Source organism: Serinus canaria, chromosome 8 (genome assembly GCF_022539315.1).
Source record: "Serinus canaria isolate serCan28SL12 chromosome 8, serCan2020, whole genome shotgun sequence".
NCBI lineage: Eukaryota > Metazoa > Chordata > Aves > Passeriformes > Fringillidae > Serinus > Serinus canaria.
The window spans coordinates 27,835,508-27,859,902 of record NC_066322.1 but is presented as its reverse complement, the minus strand read 5'-3'; the positions used below and the strand labels follow the sequence as shown (position 1 = coordinate 27,859,902).

The 24,395-nt window shown below is 45.0% G+C and overlaps 2 protein-coding genes across 2 annotated transcripts in view; both read left to right on the top strand.

Moving 5' to 3' along the window:
* Positions 1-1,658: 1,658 nt before the first annotated feature.
* On the top strand, positions 1,659-24,253 carry NTMT2 (N-terminal Xaa-Pro-Lys N-methyltransferase 2). The gene is made up of 4 exons (XM_050977356.1): positions 1,659-1,821; positions 10,718-10,893; positions 19,065-19,314; positions 22,880-24,253. Exons 1-4 carry the CDS (start codon positions 1,668-1,670, stop codon positions 23,152-23,154), a joined length of 855 nt encoding a protein of 284 aa, XP_050833313.1. The 5' UTR covers positions 1,659-1,667; the 3' UTR covers positions 23,155-24,253.
* LOC103823406 (dimethylaniline monooxygenase [N-oxide-forming] 4) overlaps positions 9,756-24,395 on the top strand; it is a 215,418-nt gene continuing 200,778 nt past the window's right edge. The window contains exon 1 of the mRNA XM_050977351.1: positions 9,756-9,979. The gene's annotated coding sequence lies outside the window, so the exon portion shown is untranslated. The remainder of the gene's footprint in view (positions 9,980-24,395) is intronic.

Genomic DNA, 24,395 nt, shown 5'->3' with positions numbered 1-24,395 from the left:
ACTATTATTTCCAACACACTGGTACTGGGTGAGAACTGCACCATGGAAAGACAAGTGTGGGTGCCACTGTGCCCAACAATTCTTATGGGGTTTATGGTGTCTGGGAAGAGAAAATATCCCTCTGCTGAGTGAATTCAAGATCACCTTGGGCTGTTGTGGCAGCCCCTGGTGTGGATTCTTTGCTTCTTTTTGCCATGGTTGGGATTAAATGCATGTAGATGGTATTTCTTGTTGGGACTCAGATGTTTGTTAGTTCTTATCCATGTTACAGTCTCACAAACCGTGAGTTCTACAGCACTTCTCTCTAACAAACTAAAAATGGAGCCATCTCCCTCTCTACAAGGCCTTTTAGGGATAAAATGTCCAATTAAGAAATTACACCTGAATTATTTTCACATTTAACCCAATAACCAAACACCCGTGGCCCACAATGTGGACTTTTTAACCAAATTGCACAAAACCACCCAAACCCATGGAGAAGAAGGTGAAGAGGAAGGACCAGCCTCTGCCCTAAAACCTCCATCTTGCTTTATATATGTTACTGTATCCTAAAACCTTCAAGTTTTCCACCCTGTGATATCACACACTTCTATTCAAACTCCACACCTACAATCCCAGTTCTACCATTCCATTTGGGAAGCTTCTCCACAGCCTCAGGTCTCTCTCAGTGTTCTCTAGGGGGTCAGTGCCTGTCAGCACAGAAAGTCTCAAATTCTCAGCAGCCAGAAGTTCCAACACCCTGCAGCACACCTCTCTGACAGGGTGGAGCAGGGAGATCTGCATTATGGATACAGCCACTGCCATCCCAGGTGGCTGTTCCAGCCCCCAGCCTGTGGCACGTGACAAATTCCCACATATCAGCTGTGAGCTGGAATAGGGAACTGATCCTGCTTAAAAGAAAATCAAATCTATTTTTCCAAATAAGATTTATTTTGCTTGGTGAAGGCTGGGTCACCTTTGTGCTGCTCTTAAAAACTTGGTCAGAGATTTGTCAGGAGGTCGCAGCACTGCTGGGGATGTAGGGCAGCCTGCCCATTTGTATTGGGAACATCCAATTTCCTGAGTGTGTTTCTGCAGTGCAGCATCCTGGAACAAACAGCTTGAAAAGGGGAATCCTTTGCTTGCTGGAATCACAGCTTATTAGGACTCACAGTTTGTGTAGAGTCCTAATCCTCACATCCATGTCCTGTCTTCTGGCCTTCCTCTTGAGTGCCCTGCACTGAAGAACCAATAGTGAGAGAGAGACACAGAAACAAAATCACCCTGCAAGATGTAGGAGGGAGATTCTGGATACTATCTGAGTTCTTTTGGAGTGAAAGCTGAATAGATTAAGAGAAATACAACTGAATTAAAGCCACTCCTTTTTGGAGTGGAAACCCTTCAATATTGGCAAAGCAATTTCCTGGTGGATTTTTTTTTTTCCTCCACTTTCCAGCACCTGCTTGTTTCAGAGGGCAACACTCCAGGGATAACTGTGAGCCAGTGCCAAGAGCCAGCATTTCTCACTCCCCTCTCAGCCGCCTCCGCCCCCTGCCACTCACCCCGATATAGAATGACAGCACATTGCCACAATTTAAATGACTCTGCCTCTGCCCCCGTGGAAGGACAGGTCCTCCAGGGAACACCAGCCACAACAGCTGTCCATTCTCCCCAAAAAAATCTTCATCATGGCCTATAAAGCAGCACATTTGGCCTTTAAGTCGCGCTGGCACAAGACGGATGAGGAACTCTGTCGGCACAGCATGTCCTTTGTCCTGCACAAGGCAATCCAGAACGACTTCTTCAAGTGCTACCTCTACCTGCTGGAAAAGCTCCCCCTGGGTGAGTAGCTGGGGGCAGGAGTGTCTGTGTGTGCTCTGGAAAGATGGGTTGTGTCAGATGTGGCGATGGTTACTAGCAGTGAGGAGGAGGAGTAGTTTTGGGAAACACAGCTCAAGAGACTGCAGTGCTCACTAAAGAGTTTGGAACTATGTCTCCCAACTCCCTCTAATCCAGAAGTCTGTTGTTTCACCTAAATACTCCACAGATTTTTATGGGAGGGAAAGACTTGCAAGAGTGAAGGAGAAGTTTGGTTTCTGGCTGACCATTCCAATTTTTGCATCATTTGAGTAAAACATGCTTTGACCTGTTTAGAGCTTGGAAGGACAAATGCAAAAGTAGCAGAGCTGGCAGGTGGTTCTTTCTAGTGCCTGATACCTGTTTTGTTGTCATTCTGGGTGTCCTTAGCTCTGGTGTTTGCATTGATTTGGACAAGTGCGTGAAAGGTGGTGATTTCAATTTTTTTTCAAGAGTCTTGGTTACAAAGATCTCTGCAGCAGATTGTCTAACCTACTGTTTGCTCTCTGGGAGGAAAATGCTTCCAAAAATTTGAATATAGACAAATTTCAATGACAGCCTCTGGTACAAATTTCAATGACAGCCAAGAGGGTTTTGTGGGTTTTTTGTTTGTTTTTTAAGATGTAGAAAATGAATGTTCATTTCTTATGCAAATTTGACTCTGAATAAGAAATAAAATTTCCCTGTGAGAATAAAGCTAAAAAGTAGATTTGAGTTGAGTCTGTATTAAGTTAGCATGTTCTGTTTTAAGCAGAATTGTTCAGCCTATACTCAATGTCAGACCTGTAGGAATTTTTAAATGGGATGGATGAGCCTGTGCAATCTGTTTAAATGAATTATTGGGGGTTCCTTTTGTAATTGAATGATCCATTTAGGCAAAAGGAAGACCTTACCTATTTCTGTGAACTGTACAGATGCCAGTGATAACTCTGCTCAAGAAGGTAGAATTCATTAATCCTGTAAAGAGAAAAAATATTTCCATGTTATCTTAGTATTTTTAATGTGCAATTTAGTATTATTATTATTATAATATTTAATATATTATATTTATTAATAAACATATATATTTCTATAATGTATGTATTATCTTAGTATTTTTAATGCAGCAATATCTGCAGCTATTTAAAATGAAACATGGAAGATAAATACTCCTATCCCTAGTGGTAGATAGTTGTGAACAATGGAAAGGAAGGAAAGATGGAAAGGAAGGGAAATCCATTACGGGTTGATGGAATCTCACCAAGGTGATGAAAATGTTATTCTTTCATTTGTTTTGAAAATAAACACAACTTACTAGAAACTGAGCAGGATTTCCTACAGTGTTAGTGTAAGTACTACTGCATCATTTTAAGGTTAGAAGGTACCACTATGAGCATCTAACTTAGAATTGAGTGTAAAAAATCTGGCATCATGCTTGAACTTGTCTGGGTCACAGAACACAGAATTTATTTATGAACACAGAAATACCTTGGTTTAAGTGTTTCAACTGGCTGAGAACCCATCAAGCACCACTCAGCTGTTTCCAGGCCTGATTGCTTCACTCATAAAACTATACTTATTTCTTGTCTGAATTTTATTGAATTTCCATTCCTGGCCAGCAAGCTTTGGAAAATGTTCCTATCAGACCAAAGGTCCCCTCTGCAAGGCTTTTCATGACCTGACTCATTAAAACTTAGCTAATGATCTTACTAGCCTATTGCCAGCCTATCCAAATTACTTTGACTCCACGGAAGATGCACTGTGAGCCCAGCCTTCAGGTGAATATGCAGCTTGTGTCTGACTCCCTGGTTCTTGCCCTGAAGTAAAAGTGGGCATGAGGACAGGTGTGTGGGAACCCAGGACACCAGGAATATTTCTGTGTCTGCTCTGGGGTGCCCTGACCCCCAGGGCAGCACTGACTTTGACCCTCATCCATGGAGAAAGTTTTCCTGACTTCAAGATAGACTGGAACCCACAAAAGTGTGAAATAGATTATAGAGAGCAGTGTGGGTGTGTCACTGGGTGAGAAATTGAGGGTTTGGGATGTTTAGGATGTTGTGGATGGAAGCAGGATGGAGAGCACAGGGTGTCATCCTGGGTTTCTTCTTCATGCTTCTTCTTCCTCCTTCTCCATGGGTTTGGGTGGCATTTTGTAACTGGGCAGAAAAGTCCCCACTGGGGCTCTTTGGGATCAGTTTTGGGGTTAGAAGGGGAAATAATCCAGGTGTCAGCTCTTAATTGGATAGTTTAGCCTTAAAAGCCCTGGGAACAAGAGATTGTTGGCCATTTTGTGCCTTCTGATGAAAAGCTGCCAAACTCACAGCAGTGAGATGTTTTACTGATAAGAAATAATAAACACCTGAGTCTGAACATGAACTATCATCTCAAGTGCCTTCAATCCAGACCCAGAGAAACCCACAGCTGGGACCACCACACAGGTAGAGTGGTTCATGTGCTGTGAGTACACATCCAGGGAAATCCACATCCTGCTGGGATGGCAGGATCTGCATAGGGGGACAGTCAGGTGGGTAAAAAATGTTTGGGCGATTGGCTCAGAGAGTTGTGGTCAAACCTTGAACTCAGTGGAATCCTATGAGAGTCTGTCCTGTTTAGAACCATGGAATGATTTGGGCTGGAAGGAACCTTAAAGTTCATCTGGTTTCAACCCCTCTGCCATCATCATCAGCAATCTGGAGGAGGTGAAGGACTGTTTTATCCTCACATCCAGAGATTGCAGCCAACTGCCAGGACTTGCCCACAAGCTCTAAGTCAGGACTGCCATCCAGAGGCACCCAAACAGGCTGGAGGAAAGAGACAGTAGCAACCTAGTGCTGTTCAAACCCACTGAAATTCCAATCAAAAAGCCAAGTCATGTACCTGGATAGGAAAAACCCTGGGCAGCAACACCACAGACTGGCAGGGAGTTCCTCCTGGTGGGGTTTTGGTAGGCAGCAGCTGAATGTCCTGGCAGCCAACAGAATCCCAGGATGAATTAACAGAAGCATGGCTAGTTGATTGAAGGAAGTGATGATCCCCTTTTCTGCAGCAGTCTTTAGACCCCTCTGTGCAGAGCCTTGAGCTGCTGGTGCAGGAAATGACATGGAATGAGTTGGAAGACCCTCATTGTGGTGAGGGAACTGGAGCACATGCCCTGAGAAGACAGACAAAAGGAATGGAGCATGTTCAGCCAGAAGAGAGACCAAATATATCATCCTGCTAGTGCCTACAGGAAGGTCATGAATAAGATGGAGCTAAGACCTGCACAGTTGTGTGCAGCATGAAGACAAGGGCTGGTGGCCATGAATCAAAAGTTGTCCAGACTGGCTATAAGGAAAAAAATCTTTTTATGTGAGGACAGTCAGGCATTGGAACAGGTTGCTCAGGGAAGCTGTGCAATTCTCCATCATTGGAGGCTTTCTAAACCCAGCTGTCTAAACCCTGCTGAACCTCATCTGGCATCATGTCTGTCCCTGCTTTGAGCAGCAGTTTGGACCAGAGACTTCCTTAGGTCTCTTTCAACTTGGACTATCCCGTGATCCAGTGCTCTCTGTGATGCAGGAGAGAACAGAATGTGGCACATCTGAACATCTCTGCATAATGACAGTTTCCAGCTCAGTTCAGAGTGGACCTGAGCAGAAATGAGCTGAGCTTCTCAAGCGTCAAGACTGGAGCCAGAATCTCTGTGTAAACAGTGTCAAAGGACTAGAGCAACACTGTGACCTAGCATGGAAGTTAAGCATGTGCTTAACCCGATTTATGAGTAATAACACTGAAACCAAAGCTCACACTGAATCCTGCAGTGCTGCCCAGGGTCAGCAAGGTCCAAAGCTTCCTCCAAACTCTGCTAACTCCATTCTCCCCCCACTCCATTGCTGGGTTTAGTGGTGGAGCTCTTCTGGGCGTGTTTACTTAGGAGCTGAGCATATCTGGTATCACAGCCTGTTAAGAGAAACATGTCACTTTTACAGACCAGGCTAACATTTATAAATAAAAGACATGAGTAACTTCAGGCCCTGATCCAACAATGTACTTAAATGTGTGTGAGAGCCCTTAAGCCCAGCGGACTTTATCGGAGCTACTCAGATGCTGGAAATGATGCACGTGTTTACACGGGCTGTGGGACTGGGTGCCAGTGGGCTGAGGTCTGAAGTGGAAAACTGAGAAGATTCACCCCTGGAGACAAAAATTCCTGTGTGTGAGGCACGTGGCTAAAAGTAAAATCTGCTTTGGGGGTGGCATGATACTCATCCTCTATAAAACAGAATTTACATGGTACTCAGACCACAGCAGAGAGGTGGATTCTACCGTGCACACAGATAACTTTTTCAACTGATGCACAAAGCAGATGTTGCATTTAAAAGGGAGCACTCAGCCAAGCTGGAATTAGTTCAGTATCTTGCAGAAAGCAATTGAAGCCACAAAATAATGTTCACAAATAAAAACTTCCAAAAAAATTACTTGCAACATTTACTTCTGCCAGGGAAATTTAGTTGAGGAAACCCTGAAGTCAAGAACTGTAAGTCAGCATACTGCAGGTTGGGATTGCACTTGGTCTAAAGTGGTCCATTTCTTTAGAGATTTAGACCAAGTGCACTGGAAAACAACATTTTTAACTGATCCATAAGAAAATATGAGAGGTAATGTTTTGAACTTTGCAGGGCAAAAGGCTCAGGTGGATAGTGTCTGTCTAGTCCACATTGGCTGGCATTCAGCTGTAGATCACCACTCTGCATCCAGACTGCATTTGCAGTGACTGAAAATTATTGATGTCTCATGACTGGAGTGACCTTTAGGGAGCCCTTGGTGCCCTCAGCCTGCCTGAGCAGTGGGTTTGCTTCAACCATCTTCTCCTGGGGACTTGCCAGCAGATTCAGCTGAGGGACAAGTATGCCTTGAAAAAGTTTCTTCTTTACTGGAAACACATTTCTGACTTTAAATCTTACAAGTTACCTGCCTTAACACTGAGAACCTCATATGTTAGCCAGCTGCCTGCCCTGTGATGTCTGAGGAAGTTGCAGCCTGCCTTGTTCTATCCTGCTCATGCCCTACTTTATGGAATTTGTTGAAGGCAGCCTGTGTACCCATAGCAGGCCTCACAAGTATTTAATTTCCTGATGCATGAGGCAGTCCCACACGGGTCATGGAAAGGGAGATGCCTCTGGCTAGACAGGCCCTGTGACGAGGGAGAGGCACGGCTGCAACCCTGACAGCCACCAAGGTCATGTGGCACTTCTCTTTTGGGGTAGATTCCTGTGAGCTGGCAAACCCCCTCCTCCCTGTGGTGCTGCTGGAGCCTGCATGCCAGGCACAGCTGCAAGGCAGATCAGAGGTGAGGTTGATTGGCTGTGTCTGGAAAACTGGGTTGTGCATTGGGAGAGTTGGCAGTGCTGCAAATTCCTGAGAGGGAGGAGCGGCACTGAAGGAGCAAGAGGTGGAAATACCTCTATGGATTTCACACTGTACAAGTGAAGCTGTGGGTCCACGGGAGAAAACTTGGGGTTCAGTGCCCCTCTTTGCACTGCCCTGTGTCCTTGCATGCCCTGGGGTGGGAGACATGCATAAAAACATCTTTGCACAGTTTAATGCGTGGAGAAGCCCCTGTGGATTCTCACCCAGAGCTGGTTTCGGATGCCAGCACGTAGGGCAGGGCTCTGGGGCCCCAGATGGCCCAGGAGGAGCTGCAGTCAGCTGGTGTGTGCATGCAAGTCCTGGCAGGAATTCTGCAAGCCTGATATTGGTTCTGAGTGAGAAATGTGAGAGCAGACACTCCAGATCTGATATCCTGAACACCATATCGTCCCCATGTGTTGCCACAGGTCAGGCTCATGTTTTGAGTAGAAGGACTCTGAATATTTGTTGTTCATGCTGTCCTGGTGTGCAGACAGCCTGTAAATGCCTTTCCTTTCAATCTAGCAAAATGGGATAAATCACTGTCCCTTGACAGGTCCGTGGAACAGCCCCTGGAATCATCACTGGATTCTTATATGGAAGATCTCGCAAAGCCAACAGACAGGGATCCAGTTCTGTTCAGCACACAGGCTGACCTCTGAAACAGAGCAAAAGCAGACAAAGGGAAGACAAGATGGTGCCACTTCTGGACAAGGACAGAGAATCCTTACTGGGAAAATCCCAGCCACGGATGGAGTCTTTTTCCCAGGCTCTGGGAGCCACCCTGGCCAAGTAGTTCTGGGGATTGGCTGCTGCCCCCTTCATATTAATTTCTTCAGCTAAATGGTTTCTTCTGAGTATGAGAACATAATCAGTGGAGTGTGTAAAACTCCCAGGTTTGACCCTTGCTGGGCTCAGTGCTTCTTGTGGTATAAATTTCTCAGGCATAACATAAATGTGTAATGGATTAAAGCTTTAATAGTATCCGTTCAGCAGTTGACTTAAGCAGGTGATGACAAGAGGGGCTGGTAATGCTGCTTTTGTTGGATGAGGGATATGCTGGGCATGCTGCTTATATGTAACCCAATAGCACTATTCTGTTCTGAGTGGTCCTTGGTGGTAATTATTCCCTATCCTGCTTCCTTTGTCCCCCCCTCATTTGCCTCCAAAATGTCACTCTCCTGCTGAGGATGGGCAGGCACACACTTATCATTCCCTGCTGGGCTTGTGTGCCCTCAATTAAACACATTCCAGGCTTATATTCAGGGCCTCTGGCCTTGCTCTCCTCCTCTGTGTGGAGGGCATAATTCCTGTTTCCTGGCCTGCACAAGCCTCTTCAGCCCCTTCCCACAGCAGCTGGCAGTTTGAAGATGCAGGGACAAAGAACTGCTGCCTGGTCCTTCTGTGCAGCTGGCAGGAAGTTCTCCCTCCCTCTCTTGCCATGAGCTCAGAAGGTGTTTGCTGCTGGAGCATTTCCAGTTCCCTGGGAGCGCTGGGAAGCTGCAGCAGAGCTGGTTTCACGCTGCAAGGTGGTTCTTGCAAAGGCTTCTTCCCAGGGGGACTCTGCCCCTCCTCTTTGCTTGGTTTTCACTGTCTTGGAGCTGTGTTTTTGGTGGAGGTCTGTCACACACACAGGAGAATGCCTGGGCAGTTGTGTGCACACACAAGACAGTCAGAGGTGATGATTTACAAGCAAAACTTATAGCCTGCCTCAATCCAAACTTCTGAGCTTTGAATCCATACTTTTGATATGCTGATGCACATCCAGTACAGAAAAACCCAGGCTGTGGAGGATAGACCTCAGTCTGTAAAGAACAGGGCAAAATAGCCCTTTATCCAGAAAAACTCACAGGTTTTAATAAAACAGCTTCAAAATATTGATTGCTCTATGTTACCAGCAACGTAGTCAAGCCATGGAAGGAAACATCCAAGCTTCTGGCACACAGGAACCTTTCAGTATATCACTCACTGATTACCTTGCTCCTTGATCTGTGCCAAATGAAAATTTAGGACTGTCTCTTCTAAATTGTGTCCCCCCTGTGTACTCATTTAGGTCTGAGACTGCCATCTGCTCCTTGGTTCAGCTTACTTGCACTGCCACAGACCATACAGTACCACTAAAAATAAACCAGAGCGAGTGCCTCATTCATCCCCTCTTTTCCCGGGGCACTCTCTGTGCAGCTGTCAATAGCTGGAAAGCATATCTGGAAATCTGCACTGCACTTAGGTCAGTGAGAGCAGAAATGATGACCCTGCACAGTAGTAAATGCTGCCCACAGCTTTTCCAGGAAAAATCAGACCACTTGATGTCCTTGGCATGCATGTCCACTTCAAATCTGAAGTGATTTTTCACTGACATGAAAACACAGAGTGATGATTGAAACTTCTGAACCTGGAAAGCAGCGAGTTTTCATGAGGGCTGGATCCCTGCAAGGTCCTGTAGGATTCAATCCAACACCTTTCCTTCCACCACTGCTTTAGAAATGGATTTGGTGTTTTGAAGGCTCAACTTGAGTTTACAGGGAAGTGGATTTATAGAAAATTCTCAAAGCAGAAGGCTCACACAGTGTGCATCTGTATGCAAACCTTGAGGTGAGAAATGCTGATTTAGAAATGCCATGGGATAGGACAGGCATTGCTGAGAGAGAAATGGAAGTAGAAACAAGTTTCAAAGGATGGTTTTGTAAATAAGACTGGATACTTTGGAGAAATAGAACTATGGAAGATGTGTTGTAGTAGGAACCACGAGGGGTAATTTTAGATGATTGGCTTTAAGGTATTTCCAGCATGGTGTGGCAAAAACTGATAGGCCAAAAAACACTCATAATGCATTGTAATTAAGAAATAATTGGCTTTTGATTGTGATGGTGTGAATTATAACATCTGCATGGTCTCACCCTTCTCATGAGATTGAAAATGGAATAAAAGTTTTTAAAACAGCTCTCAGTTGTCCCATCTCTGGGTCAGAAAAGGGTAAAATCCAACATTCATCATTGTGCCTCTGGAGTGTCGCTGTGGTGCTCGATAAAGAAGGATACAGGACACATTTTATGGTGCAAAAAGAAAGGTTCCAACCTGGTTTATTTTATTAAATCCTTTTGTAGGTTTTTTTAAGAACATCCCCTGTCTATCCCCAATTGGTCAGGAACAAGTTGTTACCCTGTATTTATTGGTCACTCAAAGCCCAAGTGTGTTCATGCAGGAAGGGTTGTTTGTGAGAGATAGCTCTCATTTCTCTATCTAACGGTATAAAAAACAGTTTATACAGGTGGCTAGTGTTTATCACAGTCTTAGAGCTCTTTCTCAGGAAAAACAAGTTGTTTTTCACTGCTGCAGAGCTCTGTTCTCACAAAGAGCAGAGCTCCCTCATGGCTCCTGTGGGCTCGGGTCAGGATTCAGTTTGTAAGCCCTGTGCCCACTGCTCCATTACCACGTGGAGCAATTAGCTAAGGCAGAAATATCTGTCACTAACAATAAAATGGTGATTTATAATGTTGATTTTCACTGCTTGCAGTGAAACTTTATGCTCTGACAAGCCAAGTGATCAACGGGGAGATGCAGTTCTACGCCAGGGCCAAGCACTTCTACCGGGAGGTGCCCGCCACGGAGGAGGGAATGATGGGGGACTACATCGAGCTCTCCAACACCGACGTGGAATCCTCCCGGGAATTCCTCAGGAAGTTTGTTGGGGTGAGTCATTTAATCTCATCTTCTGCAAGGAGCAGTGGTGTATTGTGTTTAGGTTGCCCCCAGATGTAGGAAGGGATGATGAATCTGACTTCATGTTCTCAGAAGGGTAATTTAGTATTTTATGATACTATATTATATTAAAGGATGCTATATTAACTATACTAAAGAATACAGAAAGGATACTTACAGAAGGCTAAAAAATAATAATGAAAACTCTTTCTAGAGTCCTGACACAGTTTTGTCCTGATTGGCCAAAGAGTGAAAACAACTCCCAGCAGAATGCAATGGAACAATCACCTGTGGGTGAACAATCTCCAAACACATTCCACATGAGCACAGCACAGGAGAAGCCAATGAGGTAAGAATTGTTTCCCTTTTCTCTGAGGCTTCTCAGCTTCCCAGGAGAGAAACCCTGGGCGAGGGATTTTTCAGAGAATATGAAGGTGACAGTGGTGGTGTGTCAAAAATGACATGCACAGTGCCCAGGCACACCTGATTTAAATGGCACCATGTGTCACATTTGATTTGCAGTCACCACTGTTGTTGGGTCTAGTCATGTGTTCTGCCAGATCATTCATCAGCATGAACACCTGTGGCATTCACATTCTCTGAAAAAATCCCTTGGCCCAGGGTTTTTCTCCTGGGAAGCTGAGAAGCCTCAGAGGAAAGGAAAACAAATTCTTATCTCATTTGTTTTTTTTTCTGTTTTGCTCATGTGGAATGTGTTTGGAGATTGTTTACCCACAGGTGATTGTTTCATTGGATTCTGCTGTGCGTTGTTTTCACTCTTTGGCCAATTGGTGCCTAGCTGTGTCAGGACTTTGGGGAGAGTCACAAGTTTTCATTATGATCTTTTTAGCATTTAGTATCTTTTCTGTATTCTTTAGTATAGTTTAGTATTCCTTAATATTATATAGTATCATAAAGTAATAAATTAGCCTTCTGAGAACATGGAGTCAGATTCCTCATTCTTGCCTTCATCAGGGCATTCCCAGCAAATACAATAAATACACATTTTGCCTGGTCCTACGTCATTATCTGCCTTTTTTACATCCTTTTTTCTAATGCTCCCAAGCTGAGATGAGGAGTTCTTTTACCTGGGTTTGATTAATTCTGAATGCAGGACTGGGACCTTTCATGATTAAATCCTTGTTGGTTTCAGTGGCAGATTTGTCTGTGCAAATTCTTGCAGTCCAGTTGGGAAACTAGCTGAGACTAAATGCCCAGTTATCGGTTTGCCCATTTATAGGTATTTCTGAGAATGCTGCAACAAAACCCACCTTCTCCTACACATTATATAGAAGAGTCTACACATGAGGCAAAATATTTTTCCTTAAACATTCCAGTGTCACTGAACGCCTTTTCAGGCAGATTGCTAAAGGACCGTAAAGTCTTGAAAGGTCTGCTTTGACCTGAGTTGCAAGGAGATGCCAAATTGAATTTTAAGAGCAGTACCACTTTGGTCCTTAGGTTTCTGAAAATCCTGTTGAGTCCTACAACTGTCTTTAGAAATCTGAAAACCTTTAGAAGTGTGGCCTGATGGTTTTCTGACTGCCCTTCCCTTTTCCCAGGGAAGGAGCCCACTAAACCAGCTCAACAACAGTATTAGAGGTTAAGGAATCCACAAACAAATTTGTGATGTTCTCCTGCTGACAAAATTACTAGTTCTATATAATGCTGCTGTAGATCTTTAATTTTCTGCTGAAATGTACAAATTTGGGATAGCCAGATGACCTTTTTTTAGTCCTAATGATCCACTGTGGGAAGAAAGCTCAATAGGTTAATTAGATGTTGTATATGGGGGAAAAGGCACAGTTTAAATGGATTGGGATGGGAGATGAGTGAGGCTTGGCAGCAGATAGAAATCAATGCAGAGCTGTGAAGGGCAAGTGATGGCAAAGTTTGCTGTACCTGACAGAGACAGACTTTTGGGGCTCTGAGCCAGCAAAACACAAGTGAACAGCTGCATTTTTCTGTATCAACAATCATTTGTATTAATGCTGAGGCAAACAAGGCTTCTCAGAGCCTCCCTCTATCATGCTGTCAGCAAACACAAAGTGAGAAAATACAAAGGAGGTTCAGTGAGGAGCTGAAGCTGATCTAACATTTCTGCATGACTGGGGTATTTTCGGGGTGCCCCATGGCAGGAAGGAAGTGATGAATCTGACTCCATGTTCTTAGAAGGCTAATTTATTATTTTAGGGTATTATATTATATTAAAGAATGCTGTACTAAAACTGTAATAAAGAATAGAGAAAGGATACAGACAGAAGGCTACAAAGAATGATCATGAAAAACTCATGACCTCTTCCAGAGTCTGACACAGCCTGACTGTGATTGGTCATTAAGTCAAAACAATTCACATGTTGGATAAACAATCTCCAACCACATTCCAAAGCAGCAAAACACAGGAGAAGCAAATGAGATCATATTGTTTTCCTATTTCTCTGAGGCTTCTCAGCTTCCCAGGAGAAGAAATCCTGGTGAAGGATTTTTCAAGTGGCACATGACATTTCTGAAAATGGCATTTTCAGAAGGAAAATGAAACACAGCTGAGGCATATTCCTTAAATTTTACTTAAGTCTTGTTTTAAGGACATTTGAGGAATTCAAGTGGTGCAGGGGAAGATTTCACCCTTCCTAGACATCACACAGATGCAGTTTCCTGCAGCAGGTTTGTGTCACACTGTTACACCTTATCCTCTCTGAGACCCGAAAAGGAAAGAAGTACAGTCTGTGACGGAGTTTCTCATGCCAAAAGGGAATCATACCCAATGCATCAGCTGTGATGACAGATACAAAATACTCCAGAGCAAAATTCCCACTCCTATAATTAGCCAGGGATAGAAGGGATACTCTGAATGGCCAAGATCAAACAAGAAAGGAAAAACTAAAAAAGGAACAGAAAGGAGTCTGCACCTTTTGCTTATTCTGATTTAGTTTGTTAAAGCCGGTTGTCTGTTGAGATGTAGCCAATTAATTATGGTACTTATGGTTTATTTTCCTTTCTTACTACTGAAATTTGAATCCTGCTCAACCAGATACAGATATTTAGTGGCTTTCTGTAGCGCTGACTTGATCATAAAGCTAATGAGCTGTCCTACCGAGTTTATGGCTCCATGAATATTTATTTTAACCCATAAGGTGATCAAGATACAAAAAAACCAATCTGCTTCACCCTAATATACTTTCTCTTTTTTTAAGAGAAGTTTAACAAAATTGGAAAATCGGAAAATTTGTTTCAGATGAACTGAACAATTTTTTTATTGTTTTACCCTCTGAAAAACTTTCCCCTTTGTTTTCAAGAGCTCAAGTCAGTTCCAAAATAAAAAATGCTCTTTAGAAATGAAAGTTGACAAGTTTGAATTCTTTTTTTCCTTGAAAGTTACAAAGAAATAATAATAAAAAAAAAGTACTTTGACATTTTCAACATTCTTTCCCGTGGTTTTTTTGGCTAAAATCTATTCTCTAGATTTGAAATACCAGTTTCACAGAGAGTTTTATTCATTTAAAACTCTGCATTCTGGCAAAACCGGTGCTCCCCAAACAAACACTTGCCCGGTTCCACTCGAATTACCCCTCCTGGGTTAGTCTGGCTGGCGTGGAAATGCCACACAGTGACATTTCCCTTCCATGACTGATGTTGCATTCCTTCAGGTATGGCATTTCTTAGCATGATCCCTAGAACCACTGTAAACTGAGCTACAGATTTCTTTGGAGAGAAGAATTCCTCTTGCCTGGGCACATGGAAGGAATTACAGGAAGGGACTGAGGGCTTCACTTACGTTCCAGCTCCGCGGGCGAGTCGAGCGGGGTTGAAAGTGCCACTGTGCTGGAGTTAAGAGGTTTTATGTGTGTGTGGGCAGAACTCAAACCAAGAGCAACATGGCTTGAGCCAGCAGGGCTCTGCAGACAAGCTCCAGGCTGTCTCAGGTACAGGGTTATCAGCACAGCCACAGCCCTGCATATTTATGGCAGCCTGCTAATGCCTCCGTGTCCACACAGCCACTGTGTTCCCAAGGGCCTGATCCGGAGGCAGGGAGTAAAAAAAGAAAATAAAGAAAACAAAGGAAGCATTAATTCGGCCTCAGCTGTGAGCTGTAGGTGTGTAAAATATTACAGATGGAGATTATATTGACTTTATGGCTCCCTCTCTGCCCTCAACGCTTTCTGCCCCTCTTGCCCCCAACTCACCTGCGTGATTGGTGGCTTGCTGAGTGAAAACTTCTTGAAAAGTGATTTTTCTTCAGTTTGATCAGACTGATAGAAGAGATGTTGTTGAAAACATGCTCTTTTTTTGTTTATTTAGAAGGAATACCAGTGGGATTTTTTATCTATTTCTTGAGCTCTGATTTCTTTTTTTTTGTCATATACAGCCTCACTGCCTTTCTGCTCTTCCAAGACCTGAAGTAGCACTGGGAACATATCCCACAGCTCTTTTATTCCAAATGAAATTTATGAGTGCCCTGTTTAGCTTTAGAGAACAATTTTGGGGTGTATATGTGTCCTGAAGGACAGTGATTCTGAGTAATGGCAAGCAAGTGGTCAGAGGAGCAGTCAGTCTCAAATTTTGAAGCCTGTTCTGGCTTAAAGTTTTCACTTATACCATTTTTTTAAATAAGGAGTCTGATTTTCAACTCAATTAGACTTTTGGGAAAATGTTTGCCTTCCAAAGAAAATGTTAATACTCTGTCAAAGCCCTAAGCACTTCCAAACTGAAAATATATTAGCTGAACATGGAATTATGTCAACATTTTCATTACAAACGGAGCCGTGGTGTTTCACAGGGCTTCTCAACTGACTGCTGGAAGCTCTCACTCCTTTTCAGCAAAGTGTGGGATCCAACTTCATCTCCCATGAACGTTCCCTTTCCTTCTTCTCAATGGCACACAGAGATGTGTCATCAGAGGTCCTTGCTGTGACATGTCGTGGGAGATGAATTCCCTGCTTTGAGTGATGGATTCCCTGCTTTGAGTGATGAATTCCCTGCTTTGAGTCCCTACTATGACTGTAGATTCTGTGAAACACAAATGTTGAAGGAATTACCTGGCTTTTTGTTGAATTCTGTTGGTGGTTTTGGTAAATCATCCCAGTTTTCTCAGCAGCTTTCTCAAAGATTTTTAGTGAATCCTATCAGTGTAGACCTGTATGTACCTGACAGCCAACAATATGGAAATCCACCTTGTAAAGATCCAAGACGCAGCTCTTTCTCATTCCCTGAACTCCTTGTTACCTCTTAGTCTGGTCCTCAGTAAAAGCCACGTGCAGGAGCTTCCAAGACCTAAAGTAGCACCAGGAACTCTAAGCCAGAACAGGCTTCAAAATTTGAGACTGACTGCTCCTCTGACTACTTGCTTGCCATTACTCAGAATCACTGTCCTTCAGGACACATATACACCCCAAAATTGTTCTCTAAAGCTAAACAGGGCACTCATAAATTTCATTTGGAATAAAAGAGCTGTGGGATATGTTCCCAGTGCAGCCTGTGGATGAGGAATGGCTCCCATTTTCTGGCTAACTACAAACAGGTAGTCTCCAGAGCCCAGTAGGGTTGAAGGTCTGTGGACTCGTGCACACATCAGGAGATTAATCTTCCTGGGCATACAAATTGGGAGCAGCAGCCCTGGAGACTGGTGAGAGCCCTTGTGTGCTCTTTCTACAATTACTGTGTGTAATCAGATGCTGGCCTGGGCTATTCATAGTCATGTCATTGACAGTGCTGTCCTTTGACCTTAATAATCTACTGAATTACCCACTGAAGCCAGGCCAAAAAAGTGTGAGTTACATGATTTATGCTGGGTTCATTACAAAGGGGGGGGGTCTCCCAATAAGCAGGAAGAGCAAGACTCTTCCTGGGCTTGTTTCCTTTGAGTGCAGTGAAGTTGCAGCAGGGACTTTGGCCCACGGCTTTCACTTCAACCCTCAGTTCCAGAGGACAGGGAAAAGGTGTTTACATTTGCTTTTAACATGTTTGCTTAACAGATAACTTTGGCCAGGGGAGCTCCTATCCCACAGTCAGTGCATGTGTAGGCTCAGAATTTCTGTTTTACAGAACAGCAGCAGGCTCTTAAGGGCTGTTTTATAGCTAGAATGGAAGCTGTGGGGGTGAAATACAGCTTTCATTATAAAGCCTCTTTTACAGCGCTTCATTATTTTCTCACAGTCACAACCTTTGTGCCACATTTTTTCATGTCTGATCTCTGTCCAAAGATGACATTTATGAAGAAAAAAGGAACAGTTAAGCAAAACCTAGCCAATCATCCTTCTTGTCTCTATGCCTAAAAGAGAAATCCTGTATATGCTCCAGCCCAAACTTCTCGATTTGCCATAAGTTACCTTCTACTCTGAGATCTTTGTTCAGACACAATTTGTTTTGAGGACTGCACTTTGATCCCAGGGATTCTGTGTACCTGTGGAAATGCCCTTGGGCACCTCAGCAGTTCTGTGCAGCAGAAGTTACTGCTTGCATGCAGTATTTGGTGTATGCTTCCTTTTTTATTGGCCTTTACAGGGCAAAGAATGAGACTTATCTAGCCACATAGTTCCCTGTGAGGTGTGAACATTTGAAGTTGCAAGGACTTTACAGGGAGTAGTGGATCTTCTGAGAAAGCCACTTGTGAAAAACTCTGTCTCTTCTTACACCAAGCAAAAACTTCCTGTACAGCTGTAAATGCAGTGAGAAGTCTCAGCAACAGCAGCCCAGGAATGTAAGAACCTAGCTCAGCTCAGACAGAGGGACCCAAATCTGTGCTGATTCTTATCAATCTCCCAACAGCCCTGCAAAGATAAGGAGAGAAGACACCAGGCTGGCTGGACAGATAGTGGGTAACATGGTGTCTTGGTTTGGACAGCCAGGTGTCTGCTAAGGAAGGCAGGAGCCTCCCCTGAAATGGGAAATGCAAACCCCCTCCCTCTGAATTATTGTCATTTTGAAATTAAGGGGCTCTCAGGCAAAGATATGGGAGTAGGAATAACAGTTCTTTACTAGGAAAAATAAAAACACAAATGTAACAGTGCAAAAAAGCAAAACAAACCACTGCCAGAGTCAGACCATGCCCTGACCCCTGTGTGTAAGGGTGGGGGCACAGTCCCATCCCAGGGGGGCTCAGGGTGGGGGCACAGTCCCATCCCAGGGGGGCTCAGGGTGGTGGCACAGTCCCATCCCAGGGGGGCTCAGGGTGGTGGCACAGTCCCATCCCAGGGGGGCTCAGGGTGGTGGCACAGTCCCATCCCAGGGGGGCTCAGGGTGGTGGCACAGTCCCATCCCAGGGGGGCTCAGGGTGGTGGCACAATCCCATCCCAGGGGGGCTCAGGGTGGTGGCACAGTCCCATCCCAGGGAGGCTCAGGGTGGTGGCACAGTCCCATCCCAGGGGGGCTCAGGGTGGTGGCACAGTCCCATCCCAGGGGGGCTCAGGGTGGTGGCACAGTCCCATCCCAGAGAGGCTCAGGGTGGTGGCACAGTCCCATCCCAGAGAGGCTCAGGGTGGTGGCACAGTCCCATCCCAGGGGGGCTCAGGGTGGTGGCACAGTCCCATCCCAGGGGGGCTCAGGCTGGTGGCACAGTCCCATCCCAGGGGGGCTCAGGCTGGTGGCACAATCCCATCCCAGGGGGGCTCAGGGTTGTGGCACAGTCCCATCCCAGGGGGGCTCAGCCCTCCTGCAGTGCCAGCTGTGGCTCTGCTGGAGCAGGGATCCTGCACAAGGGGGGAGTTTTTCTCTGCAGCTCCAGGGCTGCTGGAGATGGGCCTGCTCTCCCTCTGGGAATGCAGGGCAGCAGAAAGCTGCTCCTCTGGGAATGCAGTGGGCAAAGGCTGCTGGGCTGTTCCCAGGTCAGACTGGATCCAGGTAGGAATGCTTGGCTCCTCCCCTGGGCGGAGCATCTCCCCATGGGATGGTGGAATTTGATCAGCCCTGCAGGGACACTCAATGGCCATGGACAGAAGATAATTAATAATGAATGGCCCATGAACAGAAGAGATCTCCTGGAGGGAGCACTGGCTGTGGGAGAGATAAAGAAAACTGCCCAGTGAACAGCAGAGAGCTGGCCAGCTCTGACAGGTGGTGATAGAACACACACCCCAGCTAAATCTTTGAACATACACAGGGTTGCTGTGATTTTTTTTTCCAGGTGGTATTTTTCAGATTTCCAATGATTTTCTTGTATCCCCCAGGGGGTGGGGAAAGCTGGCACCAGCCGTGCCCTGGACTGTGGCTCTGGGATAGGTCGGATCAGCAAGCACGTCCTGCTGCCGGTGTTCAAGAGCGTGGAGCTGGTGGATATGATGGAGAATTTCCTGGCTGAGGTCCCAAACTACCTGCAGGGCAAGGAGGACAGAGTAGAGATGTATTACTGCAAAAGCCTCCAGGAGTTCACACCAGCCCCACGAAGATACGACGTCATCTGGATTCAGTGGGTTTCAGGTTAGTTCTGCGTGATCTTCTGGCCTGACATCTCACAGAGCAGGCAGCCTGTGCTCCAAAGAGGTTCTCAGATCTTTGGGGCTACTTCCTAAGACATCATGAGAGACTTCTGAGAGTTTCCCACATGCACATTGGGAACAAATCAAGTTGGTTTTTTCAGGTCATGTATTGGAGAAATGTGCCAGTTCCTGGAGATCTGCCTGCATGCAAAGGGGCAGCTGAGGGTGGAGCCCCACATATGGATTTTCTGGAGCAGAAATGCTCTTTCTTAGGTGCAGAGAGATACACAGGGCTGACCACCCTTGTGAACAGTGGTTTCTGAAGCTGCTAATTATCCAGGCTTTGAGGTATTTCAAGAAACACTCAGGAAAAAAGCCATAGTGGAATCACCAGTACCTGTAAATATGATCAGGTCTTATTACATGCACTCATGTTTATCAGAGATAGGTTCCCTTAGCTATGTCTCACTGCAGCCCCTCCTATAAGAAGTATTTGCTTCTTCTCCTGCAGCCACCCCAGTGAATGCCTTGCAGCATTTGGAGCAGCCAGAAAATGAGGGCTATGTACCTTACAAAAAAAAATTTGTGCAGTGAAAATAAGGTTTTCTCTTAATCTGTGAACTGAAGTGGCCAAGGTTTCATAGGGGAGAAAGAATTATTCAAGAGGAGGTCTGAACAAATTGCTTTAGAGCAGCATAATTTTCCTTTGTATTTTTGCTTTTCTTTAATAAGGAGTCATTGCAGTAAGTGCAGCTCCTGCCTCACCTTTTGAGCAAATCTAAGTGAAAAGGAGGAGTAATGAGCTTAGACCTGTCTAAGGCTGTGCTGGTCAGATATGTGGCTCCTTACTAAGGGAGCATATCATATTCTTAGCATAGACACAGACCTGAATCTTTTTTCTCCATCAATGTCAAGGAAATATGGAATCATCTTAATCATTAATCAAACTTCTACCTCCATCTTGAAATTGGCTCAAAAATGCCAACAAATTAATTTGATGGAGTGAGGGCAGGACTGTCTGCTAGAGAGCAACACCTTGAAGATCTCATTTTCTTAGGAAACTACACTAAAAGCCAAGTAAAGAGAAAAGTAATTTCCAAAATAGGTGTTCAGAAGCTTCAATGAATCTTGCCAATGAAATCTTGATTTGTCTTACGCAAGCATAAGCATGTGAACCCTAGCAGTCATTTTGTATAAAAAGTAAAAGTGCAAGCTTACATTCCATATAGAAATTACCATTTCCCTTCAACTTGAAAGGTATTCAGCTTTAGGTTTTGGGGTTTTTTCTTTTTAAATTTTTTTGGTTTTGTTAGGAGCAGTTAAAGAAACTTGACATGCTGTGTCAAAATTTGGTTTTGCAATGGCAGCTTCCATTTATAAAAGTTTAAATCTTCCATCAAGAAAACTAAATAGTTTTACTAGAAAATACAGGTGATTTTTTTTTTTACCAAGTTTTTCATTGAGTTTCTGATCACCTGTCTTTGTTTATTCATGTTAGATATTTCACATGTGAGAGTTCTCATTTTGCTCTCCTCTGAGCTCTGCACCACTGTTCTCAACAGAACTCCTGATCTTTGGGAAGGAAGGATGAGAAACAGAATCTCAATAACATATTGGAAAAAAGCACTATTTTATAATAGATAGATATCTGCAAAAATCCCACGGGGTATGGAATAACATGAGTTTAATTGGCATTGTGGAATTGGCATTGCATTCTTTGCTGGATCTTTGGTGGAGGGATACAGTGCTACACAATGCTACAGAGATTTTTTTTTAACAGTAAAAGACAGAGAGGACTGGGATTATCTAGTCTGACCTACTCTACATCCCAAACTGCTCTGTTCATTCCTTTACCCCCGTGCTAAGCCAGTAGTTTGTGTTCAATTAAAATGTATCTTGAAAGATTCAACCACACTTGGTTTGAGGATTTCAAGGGGTGGTAAACCCCACTTCTGTTGGTAGTTCCCAATGGGTAATTGCTTACACTGTTAACAGTTGTCACTTATTCCCTATATGAATTTGTTTGGCTCCGGCCTCCTGCCACTGATTCTTATTATAACTTAAACCACCAGACTAAAGAACCCTTCAGCACCCACTATTTTCTCCACTCTCCTCAGTGGCTTCTGTCCACATCTGTTGCTGCTACCACTATGGATCCCAGATATTGATTGGAGTTTGTATTTGTTGATCTCGGTGTTTGCCCAAGATTTCCTAGTTAAATCTGGTAGGATTCTAGAATAATAATTTCCTGCAATAAAAAGGCCATGGACACTTGGATCAAAGCACCCTTCTGACATGTCTGAATGATTAATAGTGATTTATTTTCCGTCTGTCTTGGTTTGGAAAGCCAGGTGTCTGCTAAGGAAGGCAGGAGCCTCCCCTGAAATGGAAAATGTAAACCCCCTCCCTCTGTATTGTTATAATTTTGAAACTAAGGGGCTCTCAGGCAAAGATATGGGAGCAGGAATAACAGTTCTTTACTAGGGAAGAAAATAAAATTTAAAAAAACCCCAAACCAATGCAGTAATACAAAACCCCACTGTCCAGTCAGAGCAGGCCCTGTCCCCTGTGTGTCAGGGTGGTGGCACAGTCCCATCCCAGGGGGGCTCAGGGTGGTGGCACAGTCCCATCCCAGGGGGGCTCAGGGTGGTGGCACAGTCCCATCCCAGGGGGCTCAGGGTGGTGGCACAGTCCCATCCCAGGGGGGCTCAGGGTGGTGGCACAGTCCCATCCCAGGGGGGCTCAGGGTGGTGGCACAGTCCCATCCCAGGGGGGCTCAGGGTGGTGGCACAGTCCCATCCCAGGGGGCTCAGGGTGGTGGCACAGTCCCATCCCAGGGGGGCTCAGAGTGGTGGCACAGCCCCATCCCAGGGGGGCTCAGCCCTCCTGCAGTGCCAGCTGTGGCTCTGCTGGAGCAGGGATCCTGCACAAGGGGGGAGTTTTCCTCTGCAGCTCCAGGGCTGCTGGAGATGGGCCTGCTCTCCCTCTGGGAATGCAGGGCAGCAGAAAGCTGCTCCTCTGGGAATGCAGTGGGCAAAGGCTGCTGGGCTGTTCCCAGGGCAGATTGGATCCAGGTAGGAATGCTTGGCTCCTCCCCCGGGTGGGGATCTCCCCATGGGATGGTGGAATTTGATCAGCCTTGCAGGGACACTCACTGGCCATGGACAGAAGATAATTAATAATGAATGGCCCATGAACAGAAGAGATCTCCTGGAGGGAGCACTGGCTGTGGGAGAGATAAAGAAAACTGCCCGGTGAAGAGCAGAGAACTGCCCCAGCTCTGACAGATGGGAATTGAACACACACCCCAGCTAAATCTTTCAACCCAAAACATAGGGTTGCTGTGATTTTTTTTTCCAGGTGGTATTTTTCAGATTTCCAATGATTTTCTTGTATCCCCCAGGGGGTGGGGAAAGCTGGCACCAGCCGTGCCCTGGACTGTGGCTCTGGGATAGGTCGGATCAGCAAGCACGTCCTGCTGCCGGTGTTCAAGAGCGTGGAGCTGGTGGATAGGAGCAGAACACACCCCCATTTCTAACCCAAGACCCCATCTTTTCACCCCCTAGGATACCTGACAGACAAAGATCTCCTGGAGTTCCTCATCCGCTGCCAGGGTGGCCTGAAGGACAATGGAGTGATCATTCTGAAGGACAATGTGGCCAGGGAGGGCTGCACCCTGGACTGCCTGGACAGCAGCGTGATCCGCGACCTGAACATCCTGCACAGCCTCATCGAGATGAGCGGACTCACCATCCTCAGGGAGGAGAGGCAGGAGGGCTTTCCTGAGCAGTGTGTCCCTGTCTGGATGCTGGCCATGCAGAAGGGCTCTGGCCACTCCTGACTGCCCTGTCAGACTGCAGGGACTGGGCTATGGATGAACCAGGGGACTGGGAAGGAGAAAAGCACCTTCTGGAATCCTCCTACCCATGCACTGCTCCAGGGCAGCAGCTTCTAAAGGGTCAGGAGGGAACCACAAAGCTTCTCCCAGGAACAGTCAGCTCCTAAATCCTACCTGCTCCATCATTCTGCTCCTAAATCCTACCTGCTCCATCATTCTGCTCCTAAATCCTACCTGCTCCATCTTTCTGCTCCTAAATCCTACCTGCTCCATCATTCTGCTCCTAAATCCTACCTGCTCCATCATTCTGCTCCTAAATCCTACCTGCTCCATCATTCTGCTCCTAAATCCTACCTGCTCCATCATTCTGCTCCTAAATCCTACCTGCTTCATCATTCTGCTCCTAAATTCTACCTGCTCCATCTTTCTGCTCCTAAATTCTACCTGCTCCATCTTTCTGCTCCTAAATCCTACCTGCTCCATCTTTCTGCTCCTAAATTCTACCTGCTCCATCATTCTGCTCCTAAATTCTACCTGCTCCATCATTCTTTCCATTTTTAAAAGCTTTCCTGACCTCCTTGTCAAAGATCTCTGTTCAGTAAGGAGTCAATGTTGTACAAAACTCATCCAATAGAAAACAATTAGGTCTGAAGTTTCTGTAGTAGTTTATAATTTTGGGGTGTTCTGTATGAGGTGTTAACAAGCCTGGTTTTTACTATGGCACTTCAGTCTTCTCAGAATTTAAGAAGGATCTGTCAGATCACTGAAGCAGGAAATTCAAGTAACTTCTGGAAAATGTCATCCAAGTTTTGGCTGTCCTCTCTACCTGGACTTTAGAATATTTAAAACAAGAATATAAGGAAACTTTTATCTTTTTGTTGGCATCAGCTATGTAGCTTTTGGGGGTTTTTTGGGAATTTTTTGTGGGTTTTTTTTTTTTTTTTTGGTTGTTGTTGTTGTTTTGGGGTTTTTAATTTGTTTGTTTGGGGGTTTTTTTGGGGGGAGTTTTTGTTTGTTTGTTTGGGGGTTTTTTGTTGGTTTGTTTTGGGTTTTATTTTTCATTTCTGTCAATTTGGACAATAAAACAACCTGGTTAATTTTCCATTTTTAGGAGCTACTTCCTCTTCCTGATGTTCCTGCTGTAGAACAATAGTGGCACATAAGGGATTTCACACTCCAGAGGAAAACTTGGCTGACAAATATCTGCATGTTTGCATTGAAATTTTGTGAAAAGCTTGCCCCAC